Raw genomic sequence first — 27330 nt, 5'->3', positions numbered from 1 at the left:
AAAAGAGCATTTCTTGGGAAAAGTGCCTGGCTGTAACTTACACAGCACAAGCGGCCAACATAGGGCTTATGCAGCAGAGGGCACCCATTTAATTTGCAATAGCCCAGTGCTGAGCTTGTTAAGCACTTGGCAGCAAGCCCTCTCGCCCTCCGCCTAACTGTACAGAGAACAGCACTGCCCAGGCTTTGATGTCCAGGCATCTGCCAGAGAGTGGTGACCTTCAGAGAAGCTTTTAATCCACAAGGAAGTTCCCACTCTCCCAACACTGAAGAAAGGGACCGATACTGTTCCTGGAGTCCAAACCCTCCTGGCCACATTTCTGTTCTTGCAGTTGAATCTGATGGACTTGTTAGTATGTAGCAGAAGAAACATTTATCCCAAAACGAAGAACATGGGCCCATTTGGAGGCACAGAGGATGAGGAATTATGTGCTTTGGGCTGCATTTCCTGCTCTGCTGCTAACATATTGGAGTCTGAGGCCTTAGTTTCATCAGCAAAATGATCAATAGGGAAGTGCAAGTGTTATTACAAAGTGCATGCAAAAAAAACCATTATAAGGAGTGGAAGATGGAGAACAGGACAACAGTCATCCTCCAGTGGGGAGGGGGGACAATCCCAAAGGCACCATGAAAGAATTACTCTTCCAAGGGAACAAGGCTGAGGCACACAATCTTTGGTCCTGGTTCCAGTCAAGACTGACAGGTTGGTCACCTTTTACAGCACAGTGGACAGAAAGTAGGCCAGAAGATCAATTGGGGATAAGAACACCTGGAAGGTAGGCCTGGCCATGGAAAAATGGGCCAAATTCCTCCGTGTAAAATTCCTCAGAGCAAAGGGGTAAGACAAGACCTTTGCAGAGACTCTTCCAAAGTGAGAACCAGCCCTCATTCTCAGCCACAAGGATCTACCCCACACACTGCCAGAAGCTGTGGTATCACAGCAAGATTAACACAGAATCAATTTTAAACAAACAACAATGTCCAAGCTGGTTTCCTCATTCCCATGCGTGCCACCAAGGGCTGAAGTCTGTCTGGACTCCTCACAGCTATCCCTGCTCAGGATTAACTATGTATCACTGCCAGTAATGCAAGCACTGCGCTATTCAGAAACTACTGGAAGACAAATACCAAACCTCAGTATCATAGTGGTAGAAAAAAAAATAGTATTAGGAGTGACATTGTAATAAATATTGTATCCTAGCCAAGCCAAATGAGGAAGCAAGATTAGTTTTGTGTGGAAAACTAGACCGAAAAAAAACCCACCATATATCTGGAACAGTCCTTGCTTTGGTTGTGGGATCTGGACTTGGGGGTGTGATGAACTTCACAAACATCAGAATCTCACCACAAACTGCAGCTCACCCAGTCCCGCAAACTGACCACTCTCACCACCAGTTCCACCCAGCCCCCGAAGCACTAGGCTTTGCACAGGAATTCTTCATCCAACAAGGGGCATACACTGTTAAGTAGAGAAACTGCAGGTATATGCATTACTTGTGACCCCATCATGGTCCTCAGGTAATGCTACAGCTGGAGCACCTCACCCACAGCAGATCCCTTTGCAGCTCACCACCACCGCACTGCAATCACTCTGATATTCTTCCAGAGGGAGAGGTACCATTTACTAAACCCTTCATTTCTGCAGCTGCTTGGTTTTCTCTGGAAGAAGCTTCACATACAAGAACCCTCATGCTACCCTGTGGAATCTAATAATCAGTGAAATGGCACAAACACAGCAAAAAGTAGACTTAACTAAGAATGAAAGTCAGCTATTATGCAAGCTACCATAAGAATACCACTTTTTTTTTTTTTTTCCTGGCAAGTGGCAAACCTACTCTTCCACCAGCCAGCAGAACTCCAGAGAACAGGATGGTCTGGCAGTCACTTCCCGATGAGAAGGTGGCTATGTGCTCCATTAATAAATGTCACTTCTTCGGTGACTCTCTGGCAAGTGGCCCTTATAAAATGAAAAATGCCACTTTCAGCACACATAATCACATTCATAAACTACACAAACCAGCAATGCTTTCAGAACAATACTTGGAGTATTGTCAAGAGAAGAAAGGCAGGAAAAGGAAAAGACGACCCTGCACACCAGCGCTGCCACAGGCACGGCTCCATGCAGAGCACCAGCCTCGGGATGCAGCCTCACCTCCAGCTCGGGAATGCTGTGTGCCGGCTCCAGCAAACACGGCACCAGCAAGGCTGTCAGGACAGGGCTGCAAGAGGGCAAAAAGGTACAAGCTCGCTCAGCAGCCACAACGGTGAAGTGAGACCTCGTGCCAAGACTCGGCAGTCAGAGCCCTTTCGCACCCAGCTGCTCCATCTTCGTGCCTGGGCAGGGAGCACCGGGAAGCAGGGGGAAGCTGAGGGTACGAGGCTCACCTGTGGAATGAGCCACTTCCCACGAAAAAGAGCCCCAGCCCCTAGCAGGAAATAGACAGAGCTGGTTAAGATTTTTCTGTAAAATAAAGGCTAGATCAAAACAAATAAAGATAGCAGAGGAACAAGTGACACAGAAGGGTTCAATTTAGCCTTAAGATGATGGGTAAAAAGGCGGTATTGATGTCAGAAATGCCAACACAACATTTTTGTTGCCAGGTCAAACAGGCGAGCAGGTGCTAAATGGGGTTATTTAGAAACTGGGACCAAAGCACGAGCAGATAGTCGATGTGTTAGATGCATTTCTTTTCTCCACCTCACAATAAAAACCACATCAGAAGCAACCACGACCACCACCATATTTAAAAGTTAAAAGACAAAGGCCTGAAAGTGATCGCTAGCATAATCCCACAGCATCCTTACATCAGGGATGAATTTGTCCCAGTGACTTGAAAAACTTTTTGATGTTTCTCAGCTTTTAAACCTAACATAGCTGTAGCAGAGTACAGTATGCAAGACTGACAAAGGCAAATTCTCCTGCATTGTAACAAACCATAGGCCAGGAAGAATGGCTCAATCACAAGCAGTCCTACAGTACGCAGCCAAGGAGGGGCATGACAGCATCCCTGCCTGTGCACAGAGATGGTCCCTTGGGGGCTAGTGGTCTTTCAGTCTGTGCTCTTAAAAGTGCTGCCATTCTGTGGGAGGCAAAATAATGTCATCAATTTGGTCACTGATCAACAGTTACTAAGACTTCCCAGCAAACAAAACCAGAATAAATAAAAACTAAGAGCTTCACAAAGAGAAAAATATTGATTCTTTTTTTCCCCCCACACTCATGTAATCTTCTAACCTCCTTCCCAGAGCAGGCAGGGGAGGAGGTGAAGCAGAGTGCCCACAAAGCTTCGATGCATGCCTAGCTCACTGTCCTGAAACCCTTTTCAGCTTGCAAGTCTTGAATAATTAAATGCTGTTTCTTCCACCCTTTTTTCCCCAGGTATGCATGACACACTGCTGCAGAAGGTTTACTTTTACCTGAGCAATGGGCATCCCTCCCCCTGCAGAGGGCCTGAGCCCACACAACACTTTTCCCCCTCCACTGATCAATGTGACACTACAGTCAATGCTTAGTAGAAACCTCTAATTTATAAGACTACCTCAGACACGAGGAAATGGTGCTTTGGCTCCTCCTGGGTCTACTGAGTTTGTTATGGAGCAATAAAAAGACGTTCAACCACTCACGACCCAGAATCTGACTCAATCTTCAACACCTGATAAAGCTGAATATTAGGCGCTTTGCTTGGCTTAAGCCTGTCTCTCTTTTGGTATCCATGTCACAGCTGCCAAAAATCTGACTGTGAAACCCACCATACATTAGAAATGCAAACAAGGCACTGCATTCATGACCCTCACTGCGTCAGACCCTCACTGCGTCAGACTGTACAGAAAGTGTTCATTGGACACAATACAGAGATATTATTACATGAAATTTAATTGATAAGAGAATCCAAATAAAAGAATATCTCTTATTCCAACGAAACTAAATCAGTGAGAGCTTTATAAATTTTTGAAGCGTAAAGTGGCTTATACAAGGTCAGCTCTGAAAAATATTTAGAAACATGGTCCTTGTTTTGTTTTCTCATTTGGAGAATACATGGGAGTGATCTCAGACATTAGATACGAGATTCTTCTGGACAAAAGACTATGAAGTGCCCACTGGAGAAGAAGCAGAGCCTGACCATAAACCAGACTAGCAGCTTGTGACAAGTTTCAGGACCCAGCTCTGCTATGAGTTGGTATTTATGGTGTGCATTGGTATTTATAAGGAGAATCATATCCTCATTTGTCACTTCAGTGGAGATGGATACAACACTTTCCCAACTCTTTCCACCAGTTTAACAGTTTCAGGGGTAACTTTGTTTGCACTTGGAAGGCCAAGACGCTGGGAAGCCTGGAAGCATGGGGAAGGCTCTAGTTACCAACAAACCAGGCACGCAGTGGCAGCTCCCCCACAAACCTGTGCTGTGCCTGCCGCATCGCTCATTCCTAGTTCTGAGGTGGTGTTCCAGCAGGGAGCAGCAAGCCAGCACGCTGCTGCCAGGACTCAGGTTCTTACTGCCCTCACTCTCCCTACCAGGTAACACTGACTTCGTGCTCCTGCAGGCCATGCATCTTCCAGGTTATCCTGAGCAAACCCCTCCAGCCCACAGCCACACGCTCTGCACGCTTGCAAGCCTTCCAGTTGCCTAATGCCACACAGAAAAGCCTGGCCAACTCCAGCCTGACCCTTCATTTAGTGGAACCCAGATAAGAAAACCTCACCATAACGAGCACACGGTTTAAAGAAACTACCCCTGAAAATAACGTTCCTACAGATGGGAAACTGCCCATATTCTGGTCATGGGATTTTCACCCTTCTCCGTCCTTGTATCTGTACTCCACATCTTCCTCCCCCCTCCCTTCCCTACAGCATAAGTTGCTTTCTAACACTACACAGATTTTTGCTCCAATGCACTGCACGATCTAACTAATTCGCACTTCATTGCTCTGCACACCTCATCTTTTGCATGTGAAAACAGCAGTCTTTCTCCATCTCTCCACTTGTTGCCTATTTCTTCCTCCTCCTCCACCATCCCCCACCTCCTGTACCTTCTCAGCAAAACTCTACTAGGGAAGCTGCAGCGAAAAAGCTCACATTACCAGGACTCCATTGCTTTTACAAAATTTACTAGCATGCTGTGAAGCCTCATAAATAATTCAAGAGAGACAACCTTTGTCAGGTAAATGAACGTGCCTTTTGCAATCCATCACTCTGGGTTTTCTATCACAGTGAAACACACGCTCACTGTAGGCACAACCCATATTGATTCATGAATTCCCTAAGTGTCGTACAGGACAGGGTAGCAGAACAGTTCTGGCATCAGCAGGACTGAAGGAAATCCAAAGTCTGCCCGGGACTTCCACAGATTTGTAACAGATCTCCACTGGTGGAACAGCAGCTCCAGCCTGGTCCACGGAGAGAGCAGCATCATTCCCACACTCAGTGGGCAAAGAAAGAAGGACCATGGCCAAGGGGCAGGAGACTCATTCTTATTAAAGGTCTCCTTTTCACTGCAAGAATTTTGGGGATTTTTGACACAAATCAGAGCTAAAAATCATGCTGCATGCTCTACTTCTAGGGTTTAACTCCACACACTTCAGTGGTGTTACTGCACAATGGCACTTGGCTCATTAGAAATATGCAAACTCTACTTCTGTTTTGGCAACTGCGCCCAAGGCTTTATCATCATCAGAGCTATTGCACTAAATGGTTTATATCCCTATTTAGCACCCAATCTGATTGCTATCAGCAATTACCTCCTCTGGAGCTCTCAGCCTCCACTAGAAGCGAGGGAGGCGCCTGATCCCGGTCCCCCTGGAAGGCAGCCTCAGGTGGCCCTGCACAGCACCCCCTGCGCTGTCCCCACCAGCCTGGGAAGCAGCTTATGGGGAGGCGGCAGGGCAGCCTCATCACAGGCAGGAGGAACGGCCTTGGGCAGAGTTAATTAATATATACAGAAACCACAGAGCATGCACCTTTGTTTGGCCTGACTGCCATTCAGATCCATGTGTCTCTTGCCCTGCTGCCCTTTCACCCCTCACAGGCTGGTCTGGCTAAACGTCCAGATCGCTCACTCGTCAGTCAATGCGAGAAACACTTCGGTTCACAGCGGAAGAATTAATCCTCTGGTCTGGGTAAACACTTTTTAGTTCTTATGATGTTTATAACCAAAAGATAATGGCCAAGACAGAATGACAAGGGTCGTAGGACAACTGTCAAAGTTATGACAAAAATCCACGTCTGTTCTCCGAAAGATCAAATGGTTCAGCCCAAAGGAACCCATGCCAATAGCTTATTGATACAAACCAACGCCCCGGTAACAACAGTTTGTACAACCCCATTCCCCATGCAACCCAGCAATAATAAACTTGAGGATGCAGGCGAGATTACAGGAACAGCTCTAAAACAACAAAATACTACCAACAGCCCAAAAAGGAAAAAATAATGTTGCTAACAAAACACATTTTGCTTACTAGAGGGTCCTGGAAAAGGAAATATCAAAACATTCAGATACTGTCCTTTCTTGCTGAATATTACACTCAAGTATTTTGCTTGGTAAAGACTTTTTCCCTTATTTCATCCCACTTTAAGTAATTCATTGGCTGAAAAAAAAAGCATTGTCTAAATTGTACGGTTTGTGCACATGTACAATATTATAGCGTGCAGATTCCCCAGCACTTAGGCCCTCAAGAGCCTTTCTGATGGCTTTTGAAGCTGAACACCAGGAAGCTCACTCAGGGATAAATTTTCAGGTTTCCATTTAGACCCTATGCAACCACCTTCAGCTTTTAAGGGGCTGTTGCACACACGTATACAACAGACACAAAACTACTTTACAGCGAAGCACCTGAACTACGCCCGTTAAACACCAAGTATGACCCCATTTCTACCCTCAGGTCTATGTGCAGGAGCCTTATTGAATCCAGTGGGAACCCACACACAATCTCTCAAGAGAATTTAAATTAACAATTTTTCAATGTATGCAATTGAAAAAAAAATTGAGCTCCTGAAACCACAAACTTGAAGGGGATCACTGCAGGCAGGGTATGGTGCTGGGGTATCACAAGGACAGGCAAGAAAGCAGTAATGCCCTGCTCTGCAATGCCTGCCCCTTCCCCACGTGAGACCTGTGCAGAAGCACTCAGGAACAGTAACAGGAATGGAGAAAGAAAAATTTAAATGCCAAGGAAATACTGCAAATTGTTTTTAAAAACATTTGTTCCTCTCCCTGGGACTGTTCTTTTACCTCTGGGCAGTTGAGGGTGCCTCTGTGCACCCCAAAGCGGATTCTGCCACTGATGGGCAGCCCACATGGGGCTGTCGCAGAGACACTGGGTGTCTGTGCCCCCACTAGGTACAAGCTCTCAGGCTGCTCAGCCCTCAGAGATGGAGCGACATTACCTGTCAGGCACTCACTGGGGTAGACTGTTCTCCCAAGGAGCCGCTTCTGCTCAGCCGAGCGTAGCAGAAGACAAGCAGGGCCATGTCCCCACTTCTCTGCTCCTTTCCAGACAAGTTCCCTTTCCAAGCATCACAACCACAACTGGAAGAGATTTTGTGACTGCATAGCTGGTGGGCAGTAGAACAAGAGAAGGAGCTTCCTCTATGGCATCCTGCAAACCCTAAAGCATCCAGTCCTAACGGAGTTAGTTATTTCAAGCCCTGCCAGCCCAGATCTGCCATCACTACCAGTATCATTAACCTCATTTGGGCTGAAATGACACAAGTACAAATCAAAACCTGCTACAAGGAAGCTATTAATTTGGCAGAGGCAGCCTGAAGCCCACCTTCCAGTGGTGACGGGCACCTATTAGGCCTTATTGCTCCCGGCAGGAACCTTCACTGCTCACTATCCAACAGGAACACCAGTAACACTGCCAGCTGGCTGCCCAAAACTACTGTCTGCATCTGACAAGCATTACACCTCACACTGGAGAGGCAGGACCAGACTCTGGTTCCCAGGCTGGTCCCTTCCCCTGCAGACATCCCTTTCTCTGCTGGCTGACTGGTCAGATATGCCCTGCAGAGCAGCAGCAAAGCCAAGCCTCACCAGCAGACACACAGCAATTCTGCGCACACCTGCTTCCTCACAAGAAGCAAATGGATCGCCACCCTCTAGCAGATGGCAATTTTCTTTCAAGTCCAAGTGACAAAAAGCCTTTCTGCAAAGTGAGGAGGGGGTTTGTTCTGCTCCCAGGCGGCGGTGCTGCCAGCCACATTCTCCAGCACTCACGTGCGTACAACCCCCACTAATGGGAGACAACAGCAATACAGGTGCTGGACTCTCCTGACTGACCAGGCTTTCAATCACCTAACGCCAAATCTCCCAGAAATTCAAGCAGAGGTTGTTACCACGCTGCCACTGGAATCCCTCTGTGTACTATTTAAAAGAAAAATTAACTGCAACCAACAGTGTTTCCTTCCACAGGCATTAATCCCGTTGACCACACAGATGCACATTCTTGTACGTGATCATACCAAAAAGGAGCTTTGTCAGTCAGTGGATATCACCTAACGTGCCCGCCCCAATGGGTTTGTTCCAATCTGGGATTTTGCTTTTTAAATCTCAATGAGAAATTCCCCTTTGGACAACTGGCTGAGCCGAGCCTTCCTTAGCTCAGCATAAGATGATTAAAACCATGCTACCCGGGAGGAGAGAGATAATGTGGAACAACAGTGATTTATCAGGGACAGAACCAAGAATCAACACACAGAATCACTGACGATAATGAATACAATTGTAACCCAATTTTTTTTTTTACTTAAAAAAAAAAGTTCTTTATTTTCTTCTACTCCTGCCCTTAGGCAAAATATCCTAATCATTCAGTCTGCTGCCTTTTAGAATGAAACAGTTCTGGGGCTGCGTAAAAAAAAAAAAAACCAACCAAAAAAACCACACACCAAAACAAACAGCCTCATTTTTGAGAGTCCTGTAGCAAAGATGACTTAAGTGATTTACAGAGAAAGCCTCCAAAGACAAACAAGGTTTCTAATCAATGCTCTGAATCATTCACATTGTCCAAAGTAGGAGAAAATTGGCTCGTAACAGGAAGAATTCAGCAGCCCATCTCTTCAGCACAACTCAGCTTCTGACCAGACAAACCTTCCAAAAAGATTTAAGTTATATCCAGTGTCTTTAAAAAGAAGATGGGTGCGAAGAGGTAACTACTTAGGGGTTGGGGGAACAGTCAATTAAGGAGCATTGTTCAAGCCTTGGTGCCAGCTACCTACCCTTGTATTCTCTACTCCCATTAAATATTTCCTTCCCAAGAAACAATCACGGCAGCCCTAGGGCAGAGCTCACAAGGCATTTCAGCCCACGTTACAGCATTAACCTAGTGCCCAGCAATTGTGCATCATCATCAAATATCCATCCGTGACTCATCTCTAGGTTCACAAAACAGGTCGTAAGGGGAATGAAACGAGCAAGAAGATACCGGGTTAGGCTGAGGTCTTACATCCCTTCTGTGTCTCTTCTCCAGATGCAGCAAGACAGCATTACTTCCCACCAGAGGCACGTCCAGAACTGGTGGCCTTTTCAGGACCATTCCTTTGTATTTGCACAAAATTATGAATCTTTGCCACTGGGTTTGGTTTTTACTCATCTTGCCTCCTCTCTCAGTACAGGATCAGGCCCACCCTGATAAGACAGCACAAAGCTAACGAAATCTATCCTAGTAAGCTCCACCAAATTATCTGGAATAAAACTGCTTTGGCTGAAAAGCTGGTGAGCTGGTGCAGATTGTTAGAACAACATAGATAATAATGAGCCCGGGTGAGGGAAGACCAATGCATTATTTACAAATTATACACTTCTCTTAAGTACATCTCTCCTGGTATGGGAACCTTCTTATAAAACTTTCTGCAGTTAGAAAGAAAAGACATTCTGACTTGCAGACCGGTACCCAGAAGAGATTTATTCTTTAACACGACTCTGCACTCTGAACTTAAGAGGAGAAAGCAACAACTTACAATCCCTGAAAAGCTGCTGAAATATCAAAAGCATCCCAGAAACTTTATCTGTGCTTCACCACATACATAATTCCCTTCGCTTCTATAGGGATTCTCATGGAAGTAAAGATTATTCATGCGAGAGCAACGCTGGATCAGGCCATAAGGCTGTGGTACTTGGACGAGAACGGGCACATTCCCTTTCCTCTCCTCCCCCTGTAGGCAGACATTTCTCAGGGTCTTATTCTGAAGAATTTTCCCTTATTTACGTGACAGCAAGAAAAGGGAACCTGTCGGCTCCCAGAGAGTCAAAGATATTCAGAAATACGGCCGCACGATCCAAAAGAATCCAGAAAGAATCTGCCTGGATGGGAGCTATTTCTGAATAAACAAGGAGTGCAAACAGCCGTGCCTTCAGCAAAGCCAGATGCTAACACGGTAAGCTAGAGCTCTCCCAAATAAACAACACTGCTTCTTCTGCCAATAAGCCGCCTTGTCTGAAGGCCTGACTACATGCCTGTAGAAATGTACTTGGAGATCAAAGCCATAAATCTAAAAGGCTTTCAAAAATACTTCCTATGACATTATATATATATATATAAAACATGTATTTCTGCTCTTAAGCAGATCAAAAATGACAAGAAAATCGTGACATAAAGCAGTGCACATCCACTGGGGCAGCACAAAGTTAAGGGCAGCACTGCTATTATTAACTCCGTGTCATTGAAATCTTTCCCCCACCTTCAGAAACGCAGACTGTAAGGACACGGTGTCAGCCTTTACTTTGAACCGTCTGGAATTTTTTTCAGTTTTGTGTCAACAAACCTCAGCATTTCATAACGGAGATGACAGTGTCTTAAAATACATCTCGGCAAGATCTCACACGGACGCGTGGAGGGGGAACAGAGCTTCGGGGTTATCATGGCATGTGAGACAGCCCGATGCGTTAGCAAATATTCCCAAGCATTAACTTCCAAAACGCTCGCTTTCTTCCCCCCCCAAAATCTATTTATATGCTTTCCTGCAGCGGCTCCCTGGCCCCCCGCCCCCTCACTCAAAGAACCGCTTTCCGACTTTGGCTACACCGCGGCCGATTCCTGTCGGTCCAGGGGGAGGGAGAGGAAGGACCCCAGCTCCGATCGCCTGTGGAACTGTCCATCTCGGATTAGTTGATGCTCAAACTCCGCTGCGTACGGCCGGCTGTGGGTATCGTATTGTGTGCTTGAAACGGGGGCGGGGGAGAAAAGTCCTCTTTCGCCTCTGATCCCCCCCCGCCACCTCCGCGCTCCCGCAGCCGCCCCGCACACCGGCCCCGCCGGGAAGTTTGTGCTTTCCAGCAACTTTGGGTCCGCTCCTCGCCCCGCCACTGCGGCGGCCGGAGGGAGCGGGCGGAGACCGCCGCGCCCGCTCGCATCCAGCACGGCCCGGCCCGGCCGCGGGAAACGGCAGCGCCCGCCACCGCCACCGCTCCCCCGCAGGCCCCGGGGCGGCCCCGCGATGCGCCACCACGCCGGGCCGGGCCGAGCCGCGGGGACCCCGGCCGGGGCGGCGGCACTTACGTGTGCTGCTGCGGGAAGCTGTAGCCGTGGACGGCGGGGGCGGCGAGGAGCAGCAGCAGGGCCAGGTGGCCGCAGAGGGCCGGGGCGACGGGCGCCGCGCTGCCGGTCGGAGCCGCCATCGCCATGTTTCCATTAACGGCGCGGCGGGGAAGGGGCAGAGGCGGCCCCGCGGGGCGGGTCCCCCCGCCGCCACTCGTGCGACGAGCGCGGCAGTCCTCGGCAGGGGGGCAACGCCGCGCCGGCTGCGGGCACCGAGCGGCTGCGGGCACCGAGCGGCTGCGGGCACCGAGCGGCGGCCGCTCACCCGCTGCCTCTCCGCGGCGCCCGGCACTGAGCGCCCGCTAACCGCTACTTTCCCTCAAATAGGCAGGCAGGCAGCGGCCCGGCCCGGCCCGGCTCCTCCCCGCCCGCCCCCCGCCCGCCGGCCCCCCGCGCCGCTCCGGCCCCGCCGCCCCGCGCATGCGCCCCGCCCCGCGCCCCTCGCGCTGCCCCGCCGCCCCCGGCCCCGCGCGCCCGGCTGCGGGCGGGCACCGAGCACGCGACCGCCCCCCCCTCCCCCTCCCCCCCCCGGGGTCTGTCCCCAGGCCCCGCCGGCGGGGGTGGGGGCTGGGGGGGCGAACGCCGCCACCTCCCGGGGCCGTGCGGCGGCTAGCGCCTCCGGGCCGGCCATCGCAGGTCCTGGGGTCTCCGCCGCATCCCGGCGGGTGCTGCCCCGCGGAGCGCTCCCCGCCTGGCTACCGGCGGTGGGCCCGGCTGCGGGGCCGGAGCGGCCGGGGGCTCCGCTGGGCTACAGGGCAGTACCGGCAGCCGGGGGTTGGGAGGGGGGGGGGTTAAACCCACGCTGTGACTTGGGGGAGCGGTCCTGAGTGGGACACGAGGGCAGGCTACAAACTGAAAATAACGGAATTAATAAACACAGCCCCAATTCACTGGGCTTTCTCAGCCAGGCTTTGGAAGGCCTGGGTTTTGCAGCGCTGGCTTCAGGGTATCTGCAGTGCAATTTCATCTTCCCAAAATCCGAACCCGCGCTGCTCAGCCTCCTTGCAGTTGCCCACGGGCACAGGCAGGGGCAGGGGCTGGGGCACCGGCCGCGTGCTCTCCCGTTCCATCGCTGGGCAGCCCAAACGAGGCTGCCGTGGCCAGGCGCTGCTTTGCCCTCGCTGGCCTCGGGGACGGTGCGATGCTGGTGAGGCTGCCGGCCGCCAGGCACACCTCTGGAGGAACAGCCGCGCGCACTGTGCGTCAAAGAGCCCAAGGTCCCCTGGTCCTGCCCACAGAGCCAGCGAGGCACAGCAGCAGGACAGGAGCTCCTGGCAGCCTGGACCCTGGTGCTGAGGTTCAAAAGCCTTGGGAAGGGAGGGGGACTTCGATGGAGGGAGGCTGCTCCTCTGAAGGACTCTGTGGCTTGGCTTGCAGGAGGCGTTTTCTTCTGCCAATGGAGGGAATTGCTTCCATCCTTTGCTTCTGATGGGAAAAAGAAACGTTTTGGAGTGACACAGACCCAGACTGATTCCCGGGAGCACTGTGAGCGCTGCCCAAACTTATGTCGTCACATCCAGACATGCCACAGTTTTCCTGCAGTGAGGAGCTCTGGGATATAAATGGAAGCAACAAGGACTGGATGCACTGGCTCCAGGTCAAGGTGTTTGCAGAGAGAATTCTTTTTCTAATCGGGTAAAGAAACACTATTGTTTTCCCAATTCATGCTGGAAGTCAGCAGTAAAACTCACATTTGGATCCAGAAAATTGGACTTGCAAAAACATCAGACCTGATGTGTTCAACACAGAGATGGATGGAGTAACTTAATACTTCAATAAAACATTGAGAAATACATCATTATTCCCTCTCTAGTTCCTGCTCCATGGGCAGACTATGACTGTCCTTCACACACTCTCCAGGACATGGTCTGGTTTCACACCCTGTATTTCAGCTGCACCTACTGCACATAGTTTAAGCCAGGTTTGCGTGGGCTATTACAGTCAAAATCACAGCTGCTGACCTGTCATACAGAAGTTCCCAATTTACAACCTCCAAGTGTGTTTCAGCACTGGTAAGTGGATAATCTCTAGCGTACACATGGGAAACAGAGCAACAACAGGATAAACAGCTTGTCCATTCCTGGCAGAGTCAGAAGCAGACAGTAAACACTCTTCAATGTGTAGAATTTGGCTTTCCAAACTCTTGAAAGACAAACTCTGTTGCCTGTTACATCCATGCTTTCTTTCCCAGGGGACCTGGGTTAGCATCTAACAGATAAAATTTAACTCGAGATATGGGCCCACAGGGTCCAGATTTCAGGTTGCTGCTCTAACAGGCTATCCAGGCTGTACGAAGCAACATTGCAGTTCAGATATCCTTTACAATACAGGATTTTTCTGCATTATGCAGTCTGATCCTCCGCCCTGTAAGAAAAGCCTGGGACACAAATGTGTATTGCCATGGCTATCAGCTGCTTTTCCAAGTGCTTGGCATCCAGCAGCTGGCTGCTCTACAATTGCAAATGCATTGCATGTATTCAGCAGCCCCAATGCTGGATGCTCCAGCCTGTCTGCTTGAACTGTGTGTGTGTACAGAGCAACTCGCCATCGCAGGCACGGGTAACCCAACACATTCAGGATGGCATAGGTGATTTGTTTCTTTGAGATTTGTCTCTCCAGAATCCTTACAATTGTTTTGTTTTAATCCAGATATCAGTGTCCTTCAGAGCAAAATTTGACCTTGTAGTCTTGTAAGTAGCAGCAGACCTCTAGATGTCAAGTAATTGCTTTCAAATGTTGCTGTTTGGGTTTGTTAACAGCAAAGCCTGGCCTGATATGCCCCTGTTTTTAAAGAACAGTCCCACACTGCTGAGATGAACATTTTGGTTTAGTTTTGTGTGGTTGTTTTTCTTTGTTATTTCAAATGATTTTGACTGTGTGGTACTTGTTGCTGTGATCTCTGCAGCCCTTACATGGATAGGCTGGTTAGCAGCAAGCCATTTGGAAACAGTCTTGAATGTAAAGGGGAAAAAATCATGGGATTAGTCAAGATACATGGCAGGAAAAGGTGTTGATTCACACCTGTGTGCTGCTCAATTAACCCTGTCACCTCAGGACCAAAGCCCATTTCTCAGGGCGAAAATGCATACAGATTTGTCAGGGAGCCTCTTTTACTACCACCCTTAAAAATGCTGCAAGTTTATTTTCCAAGCTGTGCACAGGAGAGAGCAACATCCAGAGCCTGCGTAAAATTCTGTATTATAAAACCTTACGCCAACAATTTTCAAAATCAACGCTGCCCTAAAAGGGAGGGAAGCAAATCAGTGGAGTCATCATCTACCTGGTATTCTGTTGAGAATGACAGGAAAGACAGCACTGCTACATACGTTACCCTTCCCATTTTCTGCAGCAGGGGCTGCTACGCTGTGGCCTGTTTGAAACGGTGTCTAACCTGCAGTACCAAGGACCGCCGAGGCACACAAACATGGGCTTGAACATGGACTTCAAGCCATAGCCTTCAGAGAAGCCTGTAGTATGTCAGTGTAGGTTCTCAGCTCTGAGAACCGGCCTAATGTTGCAGTGAAAGCACCATAATCTATACAGGACCCTGTGAGATTCTATACAATACCTGAAATACTGAAAGGGTTGCAGCAAAACAGGCAGCACCACTGCCGTTCTCCCACGTCTTTTAGTGGAGAAGCCATGTAGGAGGAGGCTGTCTAGGTTGTTCTTATGACTGATTTATTTGCAAATGCAGGTGAATGCTAGAGAAGGTGTGGGTTTAACTCTCCCCTGACTGATCATTTCACAGGAAAAATGTGAGCCTTTGCAGTCAATACCTGCTGCATGGACATGTTTCTTTCCCTTACTCCTTCAGTTAAACCAGGTTCAGCCTTCCCCTGGTTCTGCTCTCATGCAGGATATTGGTGAGCAAGGGGGGTCATCACCACCCTCTCAAAGCACATTGTGCAGACCAAGTGACTGAGAGGAATCAGACAGCAAGGCTACTCCTTTCCCCCTCTTAGCTCACAGTGAAATGCCGCTGCTTATGTATTTCTGCTGGGGAGCTGCAGGGGAGACGCCAGCATGCCTGGGGGGAGCACAGCTCTGCACAGGATGCCCCATGAAGGTGACTCAGTGTGCCAGGACACTGGCTTCAATTTTAGGCAGATTGGCACAGGTATCTGGCTCGGTACCTGAATGGTAGTCCGGCGTAAACAGAACAAATGTATCTGTTTAAACCTGAAGCACTTTCATGGAATTGGTCCAGGTCCGTGCTCATGTAATTGCTAGTGCAGTCTCCCGCCCTCCCCCCCCCCCCCCCCCCCCCCCCCCCCCCCCCCCCCGGCTAAAGACGTACCTGTAACTGGAGCAAATGTGTACCTATGGTCTTGACAAATCAGTTGCTGAGTGAGAGGTTAGAAAATGTTGTTGACATACCATTAACAAGTAAGGGGAAGAGGTAATTAAGACTGAGCAAATTATAATAGCTAATAAACATCCTGACTATGGAGATTTGTTCTTATTCGGGGTTCTTAAACCTGAGTTCCTCAGTTAATGATGCATAGGGTTGCTTGATGCCAGATGTTAGTGTTTCAGGAGGAGAAAAGAATGCACTTTAACATTGATAAAAACGTAATAAGTAACTGTTGCACTCACCATAAGCCATGAAAAACCACATTGTATTTAAGAGCACAAGGAGAATCGAAACAGCATCATGGATGTTTGCAGATTTTTTAAGCCAGAGTGAAAAAGAACCTGTAAGAGAGAAGAGTCATCCTGAGAATGCCACCATGGATGGGAAAGGTAAAAAGCACAGGAATGAGACAAAAGATATTCCAAAATCCTTTACTATCTGTTTCCAAGGGGCATTTAACCTGCATGTTTCAGGGCTGTGCTGGCCTTACGTTACAGAGCCCATAGAGTGTCTATTTAAAGAAGCATACAGGTTCTTTGCCCAAAGTGATGTCATGTCAAAGCAAAGGCTTGGTCTGAGTCCACAACTGGAACTGGTTCCTTCAACACTATCATTCGGTACTGTATGTATTTTCCAGGCACTCAATGAAGTACACATGCTCCACCTCAAACTGGCAAGTCTCAAGATCTTTCTGGGTGATATTCACATTTTTGGAGGCCTTGGGCATGACTGGAAGCATACTCTGGAAGTGTAATTGGGATTTGCCTGTTGACTTTACAATTATTTTTTTTCTTTCAGTACAGAGTTGCAAAGCCCTGTCCAGGACTGTAAATTTTCACAGCTCTGTAAAGACCTAGCCACACTGCCAAAGGGGTGATGGGCCAGTATGTAAAATTGGGTATAGACCCACATGGCTTTGGAGGAAGCTGGGACAGCTGAAGACAGTATTTTTCTCCAGCTTTTATATGTACCTGTGCTCAAAGTTCAGATCCGGTGTGCAAAAAAAAAAAAAAGGAGGGGGGGGGGGAGGGCATTCAGTCAGTCAGTTTAGCTCAAGTCCAAGTCACCTGCCACTGAATCATTTACCTTTGGGATCCAAATGATATTTCTGCATGACGTAGGGGTGAAACAGCTGAGGTCAGCATCATATCGAGTCACACAGCATTGCCCTCAGTTACCTAATGTAGTCATGCCTCACTGTTGCTTTGATTTAAAACATGGTTACTTCACAACAGCAATCAGCACTTGTTTCAGAGTTCAGTACAGGAAATATTCAACCTTGACCTATATCTAACATGGAGATTATTATTTTTTTTTCATTTAGTTGGACAATGATTTAGGATTGCCATCTTGTTAAGTGTTTATACTGTGCTCAGCACAGCAACTAGTTCTGTTCCCCCAGCACTTTACAGTTGTTAACATATATACTCTGTGGAGGAATATATCCTGTGGTATTCCCATCCTGTAAGTGAGCACCCAAGAAACAAAGGAGCTGAGTGACTTGCCCACAGCCACGCCAGAAATCTGTGACAGAGGAAAAATTAACCCTGGTTTCCTAAAAACTGAGCCCTAAAAACTGTCAGTTCCTCATGGCCTTGCTCTGTGATTTGGGCTCATAAATGCTTCTACAAAACAAATAGATTTTTCTTATTATTAAATTCAGAAGAAGACCAAAAGGTGATTTGATTAGATCATATAAGTACCTTTATCATGAGAACACAGGGGTTTTTGAAGGGCTTCTTAATCTAGTGGAAAAAGACATATTACAAGAACCAGTGGCTGGAATTTAAAGCCAGAAAATTAAAATTAGAAACAAGGTGCAGAACTTAGGGTTTTCTGACTGTAAGGATGATTAAATACTGGAAGGACTATACAGGAATTATTTGCCTTTTGAATTCCTCACACCAGGAGTAGATGTCTCTCCGGAAGATCCAATTTCATCAAACACAACTTACTGGGCTCAATATGGGGGTAACTGGATGAAATGTCTGGTCTTTGCTAAGCAGGAGGTCGGATTAGATCATCTAATCATCCTTTACAATCTTAAATTCTATGAATCTATGAATAGTAATGACCATCATTGTATGTTACAGTTTGCAAAACAACAAAAAGCGCACTGCAACATAGCTGGGAAACAGAATAAAGAAGCATGTTATAAAAAAAAAAAAGCACTTTGCTCTGGAGCAAAACATGTGACTTTATTTAAACTTCAACCATGTGTTTCCAGATTCCCCCCCCCCCCCCCCCAAACAATATATTAATTAGGTTTCAATTATAGGGTAAAAAAATAATAATCCATGAATCAAATAGGTACTGCCGCATCCAGAACAGCGTTGCCAACATTCCTGCATAATGGTTAAATGCCCAAATGATACAGAAATAGCTGCCGATTTGCAGGAATTATATAGGAAATCTGTAAAGTAGGACTCTTCTGTAAAAGGTTTTATAGGCCTGAGCCTGGGATTCCTCTATTATATTTGAGTAGCTATAAAAACTTTTGTGCCAGATTATAACATTCTGTAGTTGTGAATGCAACAGATTTTACAGAAAATCTGTTTTAGAAATGTCTCGGGGAGTTTTTCAAATAAAGACATTGGCGCTGCTTTGTGCTTCTTTGCCTATAAAGCGAAATTCTCTTACTGTCATGGTACAGCCTTGGTCTTAAACTTCCACATTGGTTTAAAGACCCACGGAGAAATGAGGATTTGCATGTCCTCCCTTGGGGCTGTGAATGTGATACTTGTTTGTCAGATAGGGGTCTGAATGGCATCCATGGAAAGGGGTCTGTGAGGCCTTCTGCTTGCCTGTTCACCCGGCGATCACCTCCACATCACGGCTTTGAGCATCCAATTAACCTTCCCACCGCTTCCGAGAGACCAAGACATTGTAATGGCCACATTACAGTTAGGAAACTCAGATGTGGGGCACATGAAGCGATTTTCCTTACATCCAACAAGATCTTTGTAGCACAGGAGGGGCTGAATGAAGGTCTGGCAGTCCTGAGGAGGTGTGTGTGCCTTGTAGCCTCCAGTGCCCTTCCCCTGCTGCATTTGGCTGGAATGCAAATGATCGGAAGAAAAGTGACACAACAAAATCAAGTCACACAAGCAAAATTTCCCTACAAAGTGCTGCCTTTTTGATGGAGGGGGAGGTAAAAGGGATAATTATGTTTCACAAGCTTCTGAAAATTTCTGCTAATGTCTTAAGAATTTCAGTCATTGCTTTTGTGTGTGAATTTTGGAAGGGATATAACACACATGCAGAAGGCCTTCTCTTGAAACAAGAGCTAAAACTATAAAACCAAGAAAATGTGGAAAGCAGGCCTGCAGCAGTGTGGGTTGATATTCTGTCCTTAAATCATTCTGGCACTTGTTTTTTTCCCCTCGAGGTGGAAGTGGTAAGCATCAAGGCAGAACTGCAGTAGCCCTAAATCAGAACATGCCTCTGTTTCTGGGTTTACAAAGCAGACTCTTTGCATTCCCAAACAGAGATCCTGGTGGTTCTCTACAGTGGTACAAAGACAGTTTCTGTACAGCTGTTCTCTATACACCAGCCAGCTTGCTTGCTTTCTCCCCGTGCATATTTTAGTACCGTTGACATATTCTGATATGACCATTGCCTTTTTTCTGGCCACATGCAGAAACCCTGGCCCCTAAACACCGAGTATTTGAAGGATTTGAGTCTATTGTGCTACTTATTCTGGAGAAGTGAAAACTATAATCCTCCTGATTTTATGCTAAAAGCTAAACTTTGTGAATACTTTGCTATTTTAAGAGACTTTTTTCTTCCTCTTTTTTCCTCTGCATCTGTATCCTATCCCTCTGCATCCTCCCTCACATTACTCGCCTTTCCTTCGCTTTTCTTACCTGCCCTACTGAGCTCTTTAGTCTGAAGATGAGGTGACAGTGCTGTCTTCCCTGAAATCCCCTGGATCTTTCCCTCAGTCTCCCTGGCTCTACCGAGCCAAATTCTCTGTCTTTTTTTCTCTCTCCTCCCCAGCGCTACATCTCTCCACTTCTCTCTGTTCCTGCATCTGAAATACTCCTTTAAAGCAAGAGTCTCTGTCTTCTTGTGTCATTTTGATCTTCCCAGTGCTACCAATCAGACTATTCCAAGATGACAGAAAAATATCTCTGGCCTGTTCATCCTGGTTAGTGTTAAAGCAAAAGCAGGCAGCTACAGCAAACACTGAAAAATCAAAGAGAGAAGGGTGTGTTCAAGAGGCACCCCACTTTCAGGCCAAAGGGTGGTGAATCACAGTGTGTGCAGCTCGCCGGGCAGCAACAATGGATTGTCATGATGTTGCATGTTAATATTCCCAGGAGAACGCTGAAAACCAGTCAGATCACCTTTGAAGCACCTTGCGATGTGGACTAACCAAAGAGCCCACAAAGAGGTGCTGCCCAGGTGGTGTGTCCTTCCAAGGAGACACTGGACATTATTACAGCTGGAGGAGAGGCGATGCACATGACTAGTGCAGTTGCATGCGTCTCCCAAGGTTAATTCTTCCACGAGCTGTGGGTGGCTGTGGCATTTTTCCAGAAGACAGACATCTGCCACAGCTTCCTGAATTATGGCCAAGGTAGCTCATGATTCATGCATGCCCCATAGGCTTAATGTAGTGAGTGCTTGGCAGGGCTAAAGAGTCAAGTGTAGCAAGAAGATCAGCGAGAACAGCAGCGGGTTGGGGCCTTCCATGTCTGTGAGTGTGAGGGGGGCATAAAAGGGACACAAAAAGCTAAAGCCAAATACAGGTTACTGACACATAACGGTGAGTACATTCTGCATCCCAGCCACTCCTCTTGCCCCCTAAATATGTTCCACCTTCCACTGGGTATCACCCTATTGCTGCAGGCAAAGTGCTCAAGAAGTGACATCCTGGAAAAGGAACACAGCCCAGTCACACCTTCCCTCCACAGTGCTCCCCCCACCCGCCACTGTGCCCCAACGCAGTCTGTGCATCATAGCAATGAGTGTACCTGCATGCTGGACACAGGCAAGATTAAGTGATGGTGCCAACAATGAAAGTAAAGGTCACAGCCATGAAAAAGTTTGGAACAACAAATAAGCATTCAGGTGAGAACACATTTACTGCTTTCCTTTAGACGGCTAATTATCTTCTTTCTTGATATTTCCCACCTTGCCAAAACAGCTCCAGCCACTTCCCAGCAGAGCTAACCGCTTGTTTTGTACAGTCCTTGAAGTTTGCCAGATCCTTAGTTTAGTGGAGGCTGTAGGGTTTCCTGTTCTGGTGGCAATCATTTTGCAGAATTCAGACCCTCTTCCTGTGCTACGAGCCAAATCATTCCTGCAATGGGACAGCAATATCCTGTCCTGCCTGGGGATCAGCAAAGCAGAGTGGAGTTTTCGGTGTGATTGACATATTTTTGCCTTCAAACTGGCCTAAGCTCCCTTTGGCTTGTAGTGCAATAGAGGGGAGAAAAGTAGGATCTGAAAAAGAGTCAGGATCTCTATTTCCATTCTGTCCTGGATCCTGTAAAGAAGGAAATGGAAGGGATGCTCCAAATAAGCACAGAATGGGATTAGGCTCTGGCAGCATTGTTTTAAGAAGAAAGGGTGCAGCAATTCTGCCACAATACTTTCTCTACAATAGGCTATAAGAGATAATAGGTCTAATGGTTAAGCTAAGAGTATCAAGAGACCTTATTTCTAGCACTAATTATAGCAGAAATCATCTGTGTTTCCTTAGGCAAATCCCTTGGTTACATAGTGCCACAATTTTCCAGTCAGTAAAATGTTTAGACACCTCTAAAGCACTGAGATGAACAGATGAAAAACATCAGTATTATCACATGGCACGATTCACTCATGAAGATTCATGCATGTGAAATTTCTGACCGAAGTTGATGACCAAAGTTGGCAATGCTTTATTACATTCTGAATTGCCTCTTTATTAGTTCAACAACAATACCTGTAAACACTATTTTAGAAGCCCCGTGACACTTTCTGTCAGTATTCGCTTACAGTTTCTCAAGTCTATCTAAGTTTCTAAGTATGTTTATCGCAAAATGAAAATCAATAAGGAGGACTTTTTAAAAAAAAGGCAGTATTATGTGCTGAGATAGAAGGGCAAGGAATCCTGTGCATCTGTACTGCTCTTAAAACTACCTGTCAATAAGGTGTCATCTTTGGCATAGAAACTGAGCTGTTCCGCAGGTATGTTGTTTGGGCTACATACGGTGTGAATCTGTTTCTCCAATCAACCCTCACCCCAGGCCTGTTTGCTGTCTATGGCTACCACCATACTGTTGCAAAGAAAGGAGGTATCCAGACATCAACATGATTCGAGGGCCTGGGAGACTTCAAGGGAGAAAAAGGGTATTTTCCGAATCAGTTCCCCATGAAATCACTGGAACTAGCATTGTCCTGGGGGATAATAGGATGGATCATTAGGTGCCTTAAAAAGTTCACATTGGATTTTGAAGCCACCCTGCAAGATGAAAAATCAGTAGTTTAGGCAAATAAATAAAAGTCAGTGAATCCTTTTGAAGCTGTGAACACAGAGGCAAAAGGGTTGTAAGAAGAAAGAAAATCCATTCTTCACAAATTATATGTTTTAAAACTCCCCTCCTTCCATCTCAAACTCTTCTTTCTCTTCCCTGGTGATTTAATCACATAAGATACTGTAAATCAAATTGCTTCCTTTTCTCCTCAAGTATGAGTTAGCTCTTAATTAGGCTATTGGGCAAAAATGAAATGCATCCTATTAATAGCTTGGGATATCCTTTGTGTTAATGTAAAGGTTAAAACCTATCTTTTCAGTATTTTAGGAGTGCAAGCCTACTCTCACAGACAGATGCTTTACCTATTGCTGAATTCACTGGAAGTCATTCTGATTTGTGTGCACATGAAAGGAAGAGTAATCAGGCTCACGGTACTTAATTTTTCTATTTCAAGTTTCTGCTCAGATAAGAGAAGTGGATACGTGGGACTGAATGCCAAGGTGGGTGGCCAGATTATTTGGGGTCAATTATTTTCACTCTGTGCTTCCCATACGTACACCCCAGGGTATAACCTAACATCCACACTCAGGTGAATCTCCAACCCGACAGAAGGATGCAGTGTATGTAAGAGGAAACTGGGCATTCTCCTGAGATACTGCTCCATCACGATAAACAGGTGCTGCTCCGTGATGTCATGAACTGATGTCATCACGTCATGACAGCACCAAGTGATGTGATGACGCTGCATCGTGCTGTAATGGCATCTCCCGAGGAGGAGAAGCTATGCTCCTCGTGCACTCAGGTCACCAGTCAGAGGAATGGAGCCTACTGGAGCTTCTAGCTGTCATCATGACTGCGTCGGCTGGCTCAGCTGTGCAGGGCTTGGATGAAACCCCTGGCACACATCTAGGGCAGATGTGGAACTGCTGGGAGCTGATTGGGTCTGGCAAAGCCAGCCTCTGAGTACAACTCGTCCCAGGCTGGCCTGGGATAATGATAATATATGTCTTCATTTTACAGCTGAAGAAATAAATGCACAGAGTTAATGTCAACATCTGGAAATACAAGCTAAGAATTCTGGTGCCTCTAGACAATGCTGACTAATATTTAGTACTAAGCTTATTCTTTACTAGGAGATATTTACCAAGACTCATATAAGCCTCAGTTATGAAAACTTCTTCCCAGTCAGGATCTTTTGTAGGATGATTGAAGATGTCCAAGGGAAAGGCGTCAACTTTGCAGACTTCTTTCACAACACAGATTTGGATTACTTAGTCTCTTATATCCTGTTTCAAATCAGTTGCTGCAGTTTAGGATAGCTCTTTGGAATGAGAAGTAAAGCCCTATGCAAGACACTGTACTATACAAACTCCCAACAGAGCAAAGCATACCTAACGTTTATGTTCAGAAATATGTCCTTTTCCACTGCTAGCTGTTTTTCATGTGAGCAGTATAAAGCAAAATGGAAATGATTCCTGCACTAGCTAGTGTGACTCGGCTTATAACATCAAACAGGAACCCAGAGAACAAAACATTAGTTTCATGCTAGCTACAGTAAACAACATTAGACTGGCTGAGAGCTGTAGTCGGGTCCCAGGCAAAAGAAGGTCTTCACTAAACAACATCAACACAGTAACTAAAATGTGAATAACTAAATCATACACTGTGCAAACTGAACCACCAAATGAAAGTAAAGCGCTGAATTATTTGAATGCTGTTCAAACCCAATTTAAATTTCACCCACTACTGAGACCTCCATTTACTGGCATCATAACTAATAATGGGAATGTTGCTGAAATGTCAGTTTTAGCGAGAAGCCCATTAAGAGAATGAGAAAAAAAAGAGACATCATACAAGAAAACCAGCCGTTTACAACATGGCATATAAGCTCCTTGCATAGAAATACAAAATAGCTGGAAATAAAAGCCAGGCAGTAAACTGTCCTTTTTCCAACATACTCAGTAATCACATCCATCCAGAGCTTCACACAGGAAGCTCTGAATATAAATATTCTACAGCAGATGCTGCACTGGCATTAAAGTTCCCTGTTGGGGGACTGGATGATTCAAAGGGTAGTAGAAAATCTGTACGCCTTTAAGATATTGGTCTGAAACCAGCCCAGGTTAATTTTGGTATGAAAGCCATTTCCATCTGAGGGGATTTTTTAGCCAGCTGGAAATGAACTGGAGGTCTATGTCCCAGTCTCAGCTGGCAGCTCTACAGAGATGCTGATATATCAGGGAGACTGATCTGCGCCTAAATCCTACCCAGGTTTGTGGCTTTTGGAAGCGTGGAGCTGTTCAGGAGGCAGACATTCCTGTTCAATGCTGTCCATGCACACTCTTACTCAAAAATAAACGTTATGGAGACTGAACAAATCCCTGCATGTCAGCTGAATTGTGTGCACATTCCTATCCTCTGCCCTCAGCTGCAAGGTAGAATATGCCAGCACAAGTCACCAGCAATAGGAAGGCTGGTGCCATGGGCTCAAGTGGCACGTGGGTGTTTGTACATACACTCCCACCCAGGGTGAATTGCCCCTTTTGCTGTCTGTGTCCAAGTTTGCTCAATTATTTCATTAAAGTGAGTATGAAAGGTTGCATACAAGGCTAAGCTTAGGCTTCACAACATCATGGCTGAACATTTATAGAAATACATTTTCTTTCCTTGCTCTGCTCTAGTTCCTGCCAACAAGGATTCCAAAGCCCCAGAGAGTGCTAGAACGTTCCATGTCTTCCCTAAACACTGCCAGCTGTGTGATCTTGGGATTTTCAAGTGCTCCGCTTCACATTTTCCCACGTTACCTACCATCAACCATTTTCTAACCCATTGCCCCAACATATTTTGTGCTTTTTGAAGGAATTGTTTAGCAGGTCCTTTGAAGTTAACAGCATTTCTATGTGTCATAGAAACCACTGTTACTCTGCATGCAGCCTTGCTCTTAGTCACCGGGGAGCTGGGAAACTGGGCTGAGGGTCTTTGCAAGCGACCTACCCCTCTAAGAACCTGGTGGCCCCAAGAATGACCTCCTCATTGCTCATCTGCATTTCAACACGTGGGACCTTCTTATGCAGCCTGAGCAGTCAAAGAGTCATACTCTTTGATATGAGATTTTTATGAATGGCTTTCAAATGTCTAACAGAGAGAAATGTCATACACGTTCATTTTATCAGCTCTCTTACTGACCTCACCATAGAGAGTAATTAGGTTAGTTTGGTATGGGTTATTTTATGTACAGTTCTCTTGATCTTCTTTTATTTATAAATCTTGCTATTTCAGCCTATTCCATCAAACTGTCTTTTATAATAGGCTCCACAGGGCTCAGCTCTCCTCTCACAGGAGGGTAAGTCAGAAACGTTTGTATTCAGTGAAAGCTGCCACCCTGGTTTGAAACCGTGGTCCCAATGATTCGTCAGTCCTCATAATTTTGTCAAATACTGAAGCTAAAGTAAATAAGTGATGTTTACATGGTTGATAACTTTTTTTTTAAGCTGCATTAACATGAGATATCTTCTAACACGAACAAATTGCTAGCAACGTGAAACATTACACTCGCACTGGCTGGTCTGCTCCCCTCATCTACTGTCTACTACATCCCTAAAATATGCCACATTGCACACAATATACTTATTAGCACAGTCAGAAGCCATTAGGGAGAACTATTAAAAGTGTTCTTAAAAGGCCTGATGATGAAAAAAAGTTCCAGTGCCACTCAAGAAATGCAAATATTATACTGTAGATGGCATAAATAGACGGGGCTTATGCCCATTACTGATACTGCAGAAAGGAAGAATTTTGTGTCGGCATCCAGCAAGTTCGGAGTTCCGTTACCCTGCTGGAATGCAAATTATTTGAACCTGGTAATTTATTAGGTCCATATTTTTTAATGAACCTGACTTCTCATCTTGTAAACTCATCAGGGCAAGGACAGCCTGTAGAGGTGAGTTCAGGGGATCCTGACCCCAACTGGTGTTACCGAACACCAATAACGAAAAGCCAGTGACACCTTCATCCACTGCACGTGCTTGTGGCTTGTTTATTTAGTCATCATCACCATCCTCCTACAACTTTACTCAGTCTCTCTCTCTCACAGATTGGTCTTTCTTGCAACAATAAACTTGTTACAGATGCCCTCTAAAAGGGTTATGACACCTTTCTGTATATTCTCTGTTATGGTGTTTTTATCGATTAACTGTACTTCCACCATTCTGCATTTCTGCATGGCTGACAAAAGCAGGCTATACGCTGCTCTGCTGCACTTGTCTAAGGAGCAACACTGGAGATGAATGAAAAGATCTGCTTTAAGCTGGACAGGGATTCTCATTCTGAAATAAGCCCAGCTGCCAGTATGCATTGTCTGTCTGGATGTGACTCAGGCTGAGGTTAAGGTACAAAGCTCACGGTGTTGTCCCCAAAGCATGAAGACATCTCACTCCAGAGCTTTGTGAACTGCATGTTGCCCATAGACAACAGCTGGCCCCTGTCTACAAATTCAGGTCAATCAGTTTCCTTTTCTCCTACTTCCCTCTCAAAATTCCACTCCAACAGTAATTAACAGGTTACTGCTCACTCTCTCGTGAACTGCTGGGAAATGATCTGCTCTTTGGCAATTCTTGTACTTCTTTGTCAAGGGCTTTCTACAGGAAGATGCCTGCACGGAGGCAGCCCTCTGGGAGCTGGCGAAGGGGCAAGGCTGGGCAGCCAGCAGTGAGGGGAACCTGTAGTGCTGCATGAGGATACGGACTGCAGCCTGGGATTTGGGAGTCCGAAGAAAACACGTGTACATGGAAGAATGATGTGAGAAAGATCTCAGCTGGAGTGCCGCTTTCATGCCCCTCTTTTGGACCACCTCTCCTGGTAGGGGTAAAAACTGCTGTTGTGATGGGTAACATACTTCAGCTTTGGGGTTCAAACCTCTCCAGTTTTGGCTGCCCTCACAGGGGAATACTGGCCTAAGAAAGTCTGCCTTCAACCTGTG

At 46.6% G+C, this 27330-nt stretch overlaps 1 protein-coding gene across 3 annotated transcripts in view; it reads right to left on the bottom strand.

Moving 5' to 3' along the window:
• Positions 1-27330, bottom strand: part of CACNA2D2 (calcium voltage-gated channel auxiliary subunit alpha2delta 2) — a 454520-nt gene that overhangs the window by 211640 nt on the left and 215550 nt on the right. For all 3 annotated transcript variants that reach the window (XM_055804987.1, XM_055804990.1, XM_055804989.1), the window contains exon 2: positions 11493-11768. In XM_055804987.1, the coding sequence (XP_055660962.1) occupies positions 11493-11617 (125 nt within the window). In that variant the 5' untranslated portion in view covers positions 11618-11768. The remainder of the gene's footprint in view (positions 1-11492; positions 11769-27330) is intronic.

The sequence above is a fragment of the Falco peregrinus genome, chromosome 5 (assembly GCF_023634155.1).
Source record: "Falco peregrinus isolate bFalPer1 chromosome 5, bFalPer1.pri, whole genome shotgun sequence".
Classification (NCBI taxonomy): domain Eukaryota; kingdom Metazoa; phylum Chordata; class Aves; order Falconiformes; family Falconidae; genus Falco; species Falco peregrinus.
Note: the sequence above shows the minus strand (reverse complement) of the source record. Positions and strands in the feature narration are given on the sequence as shown.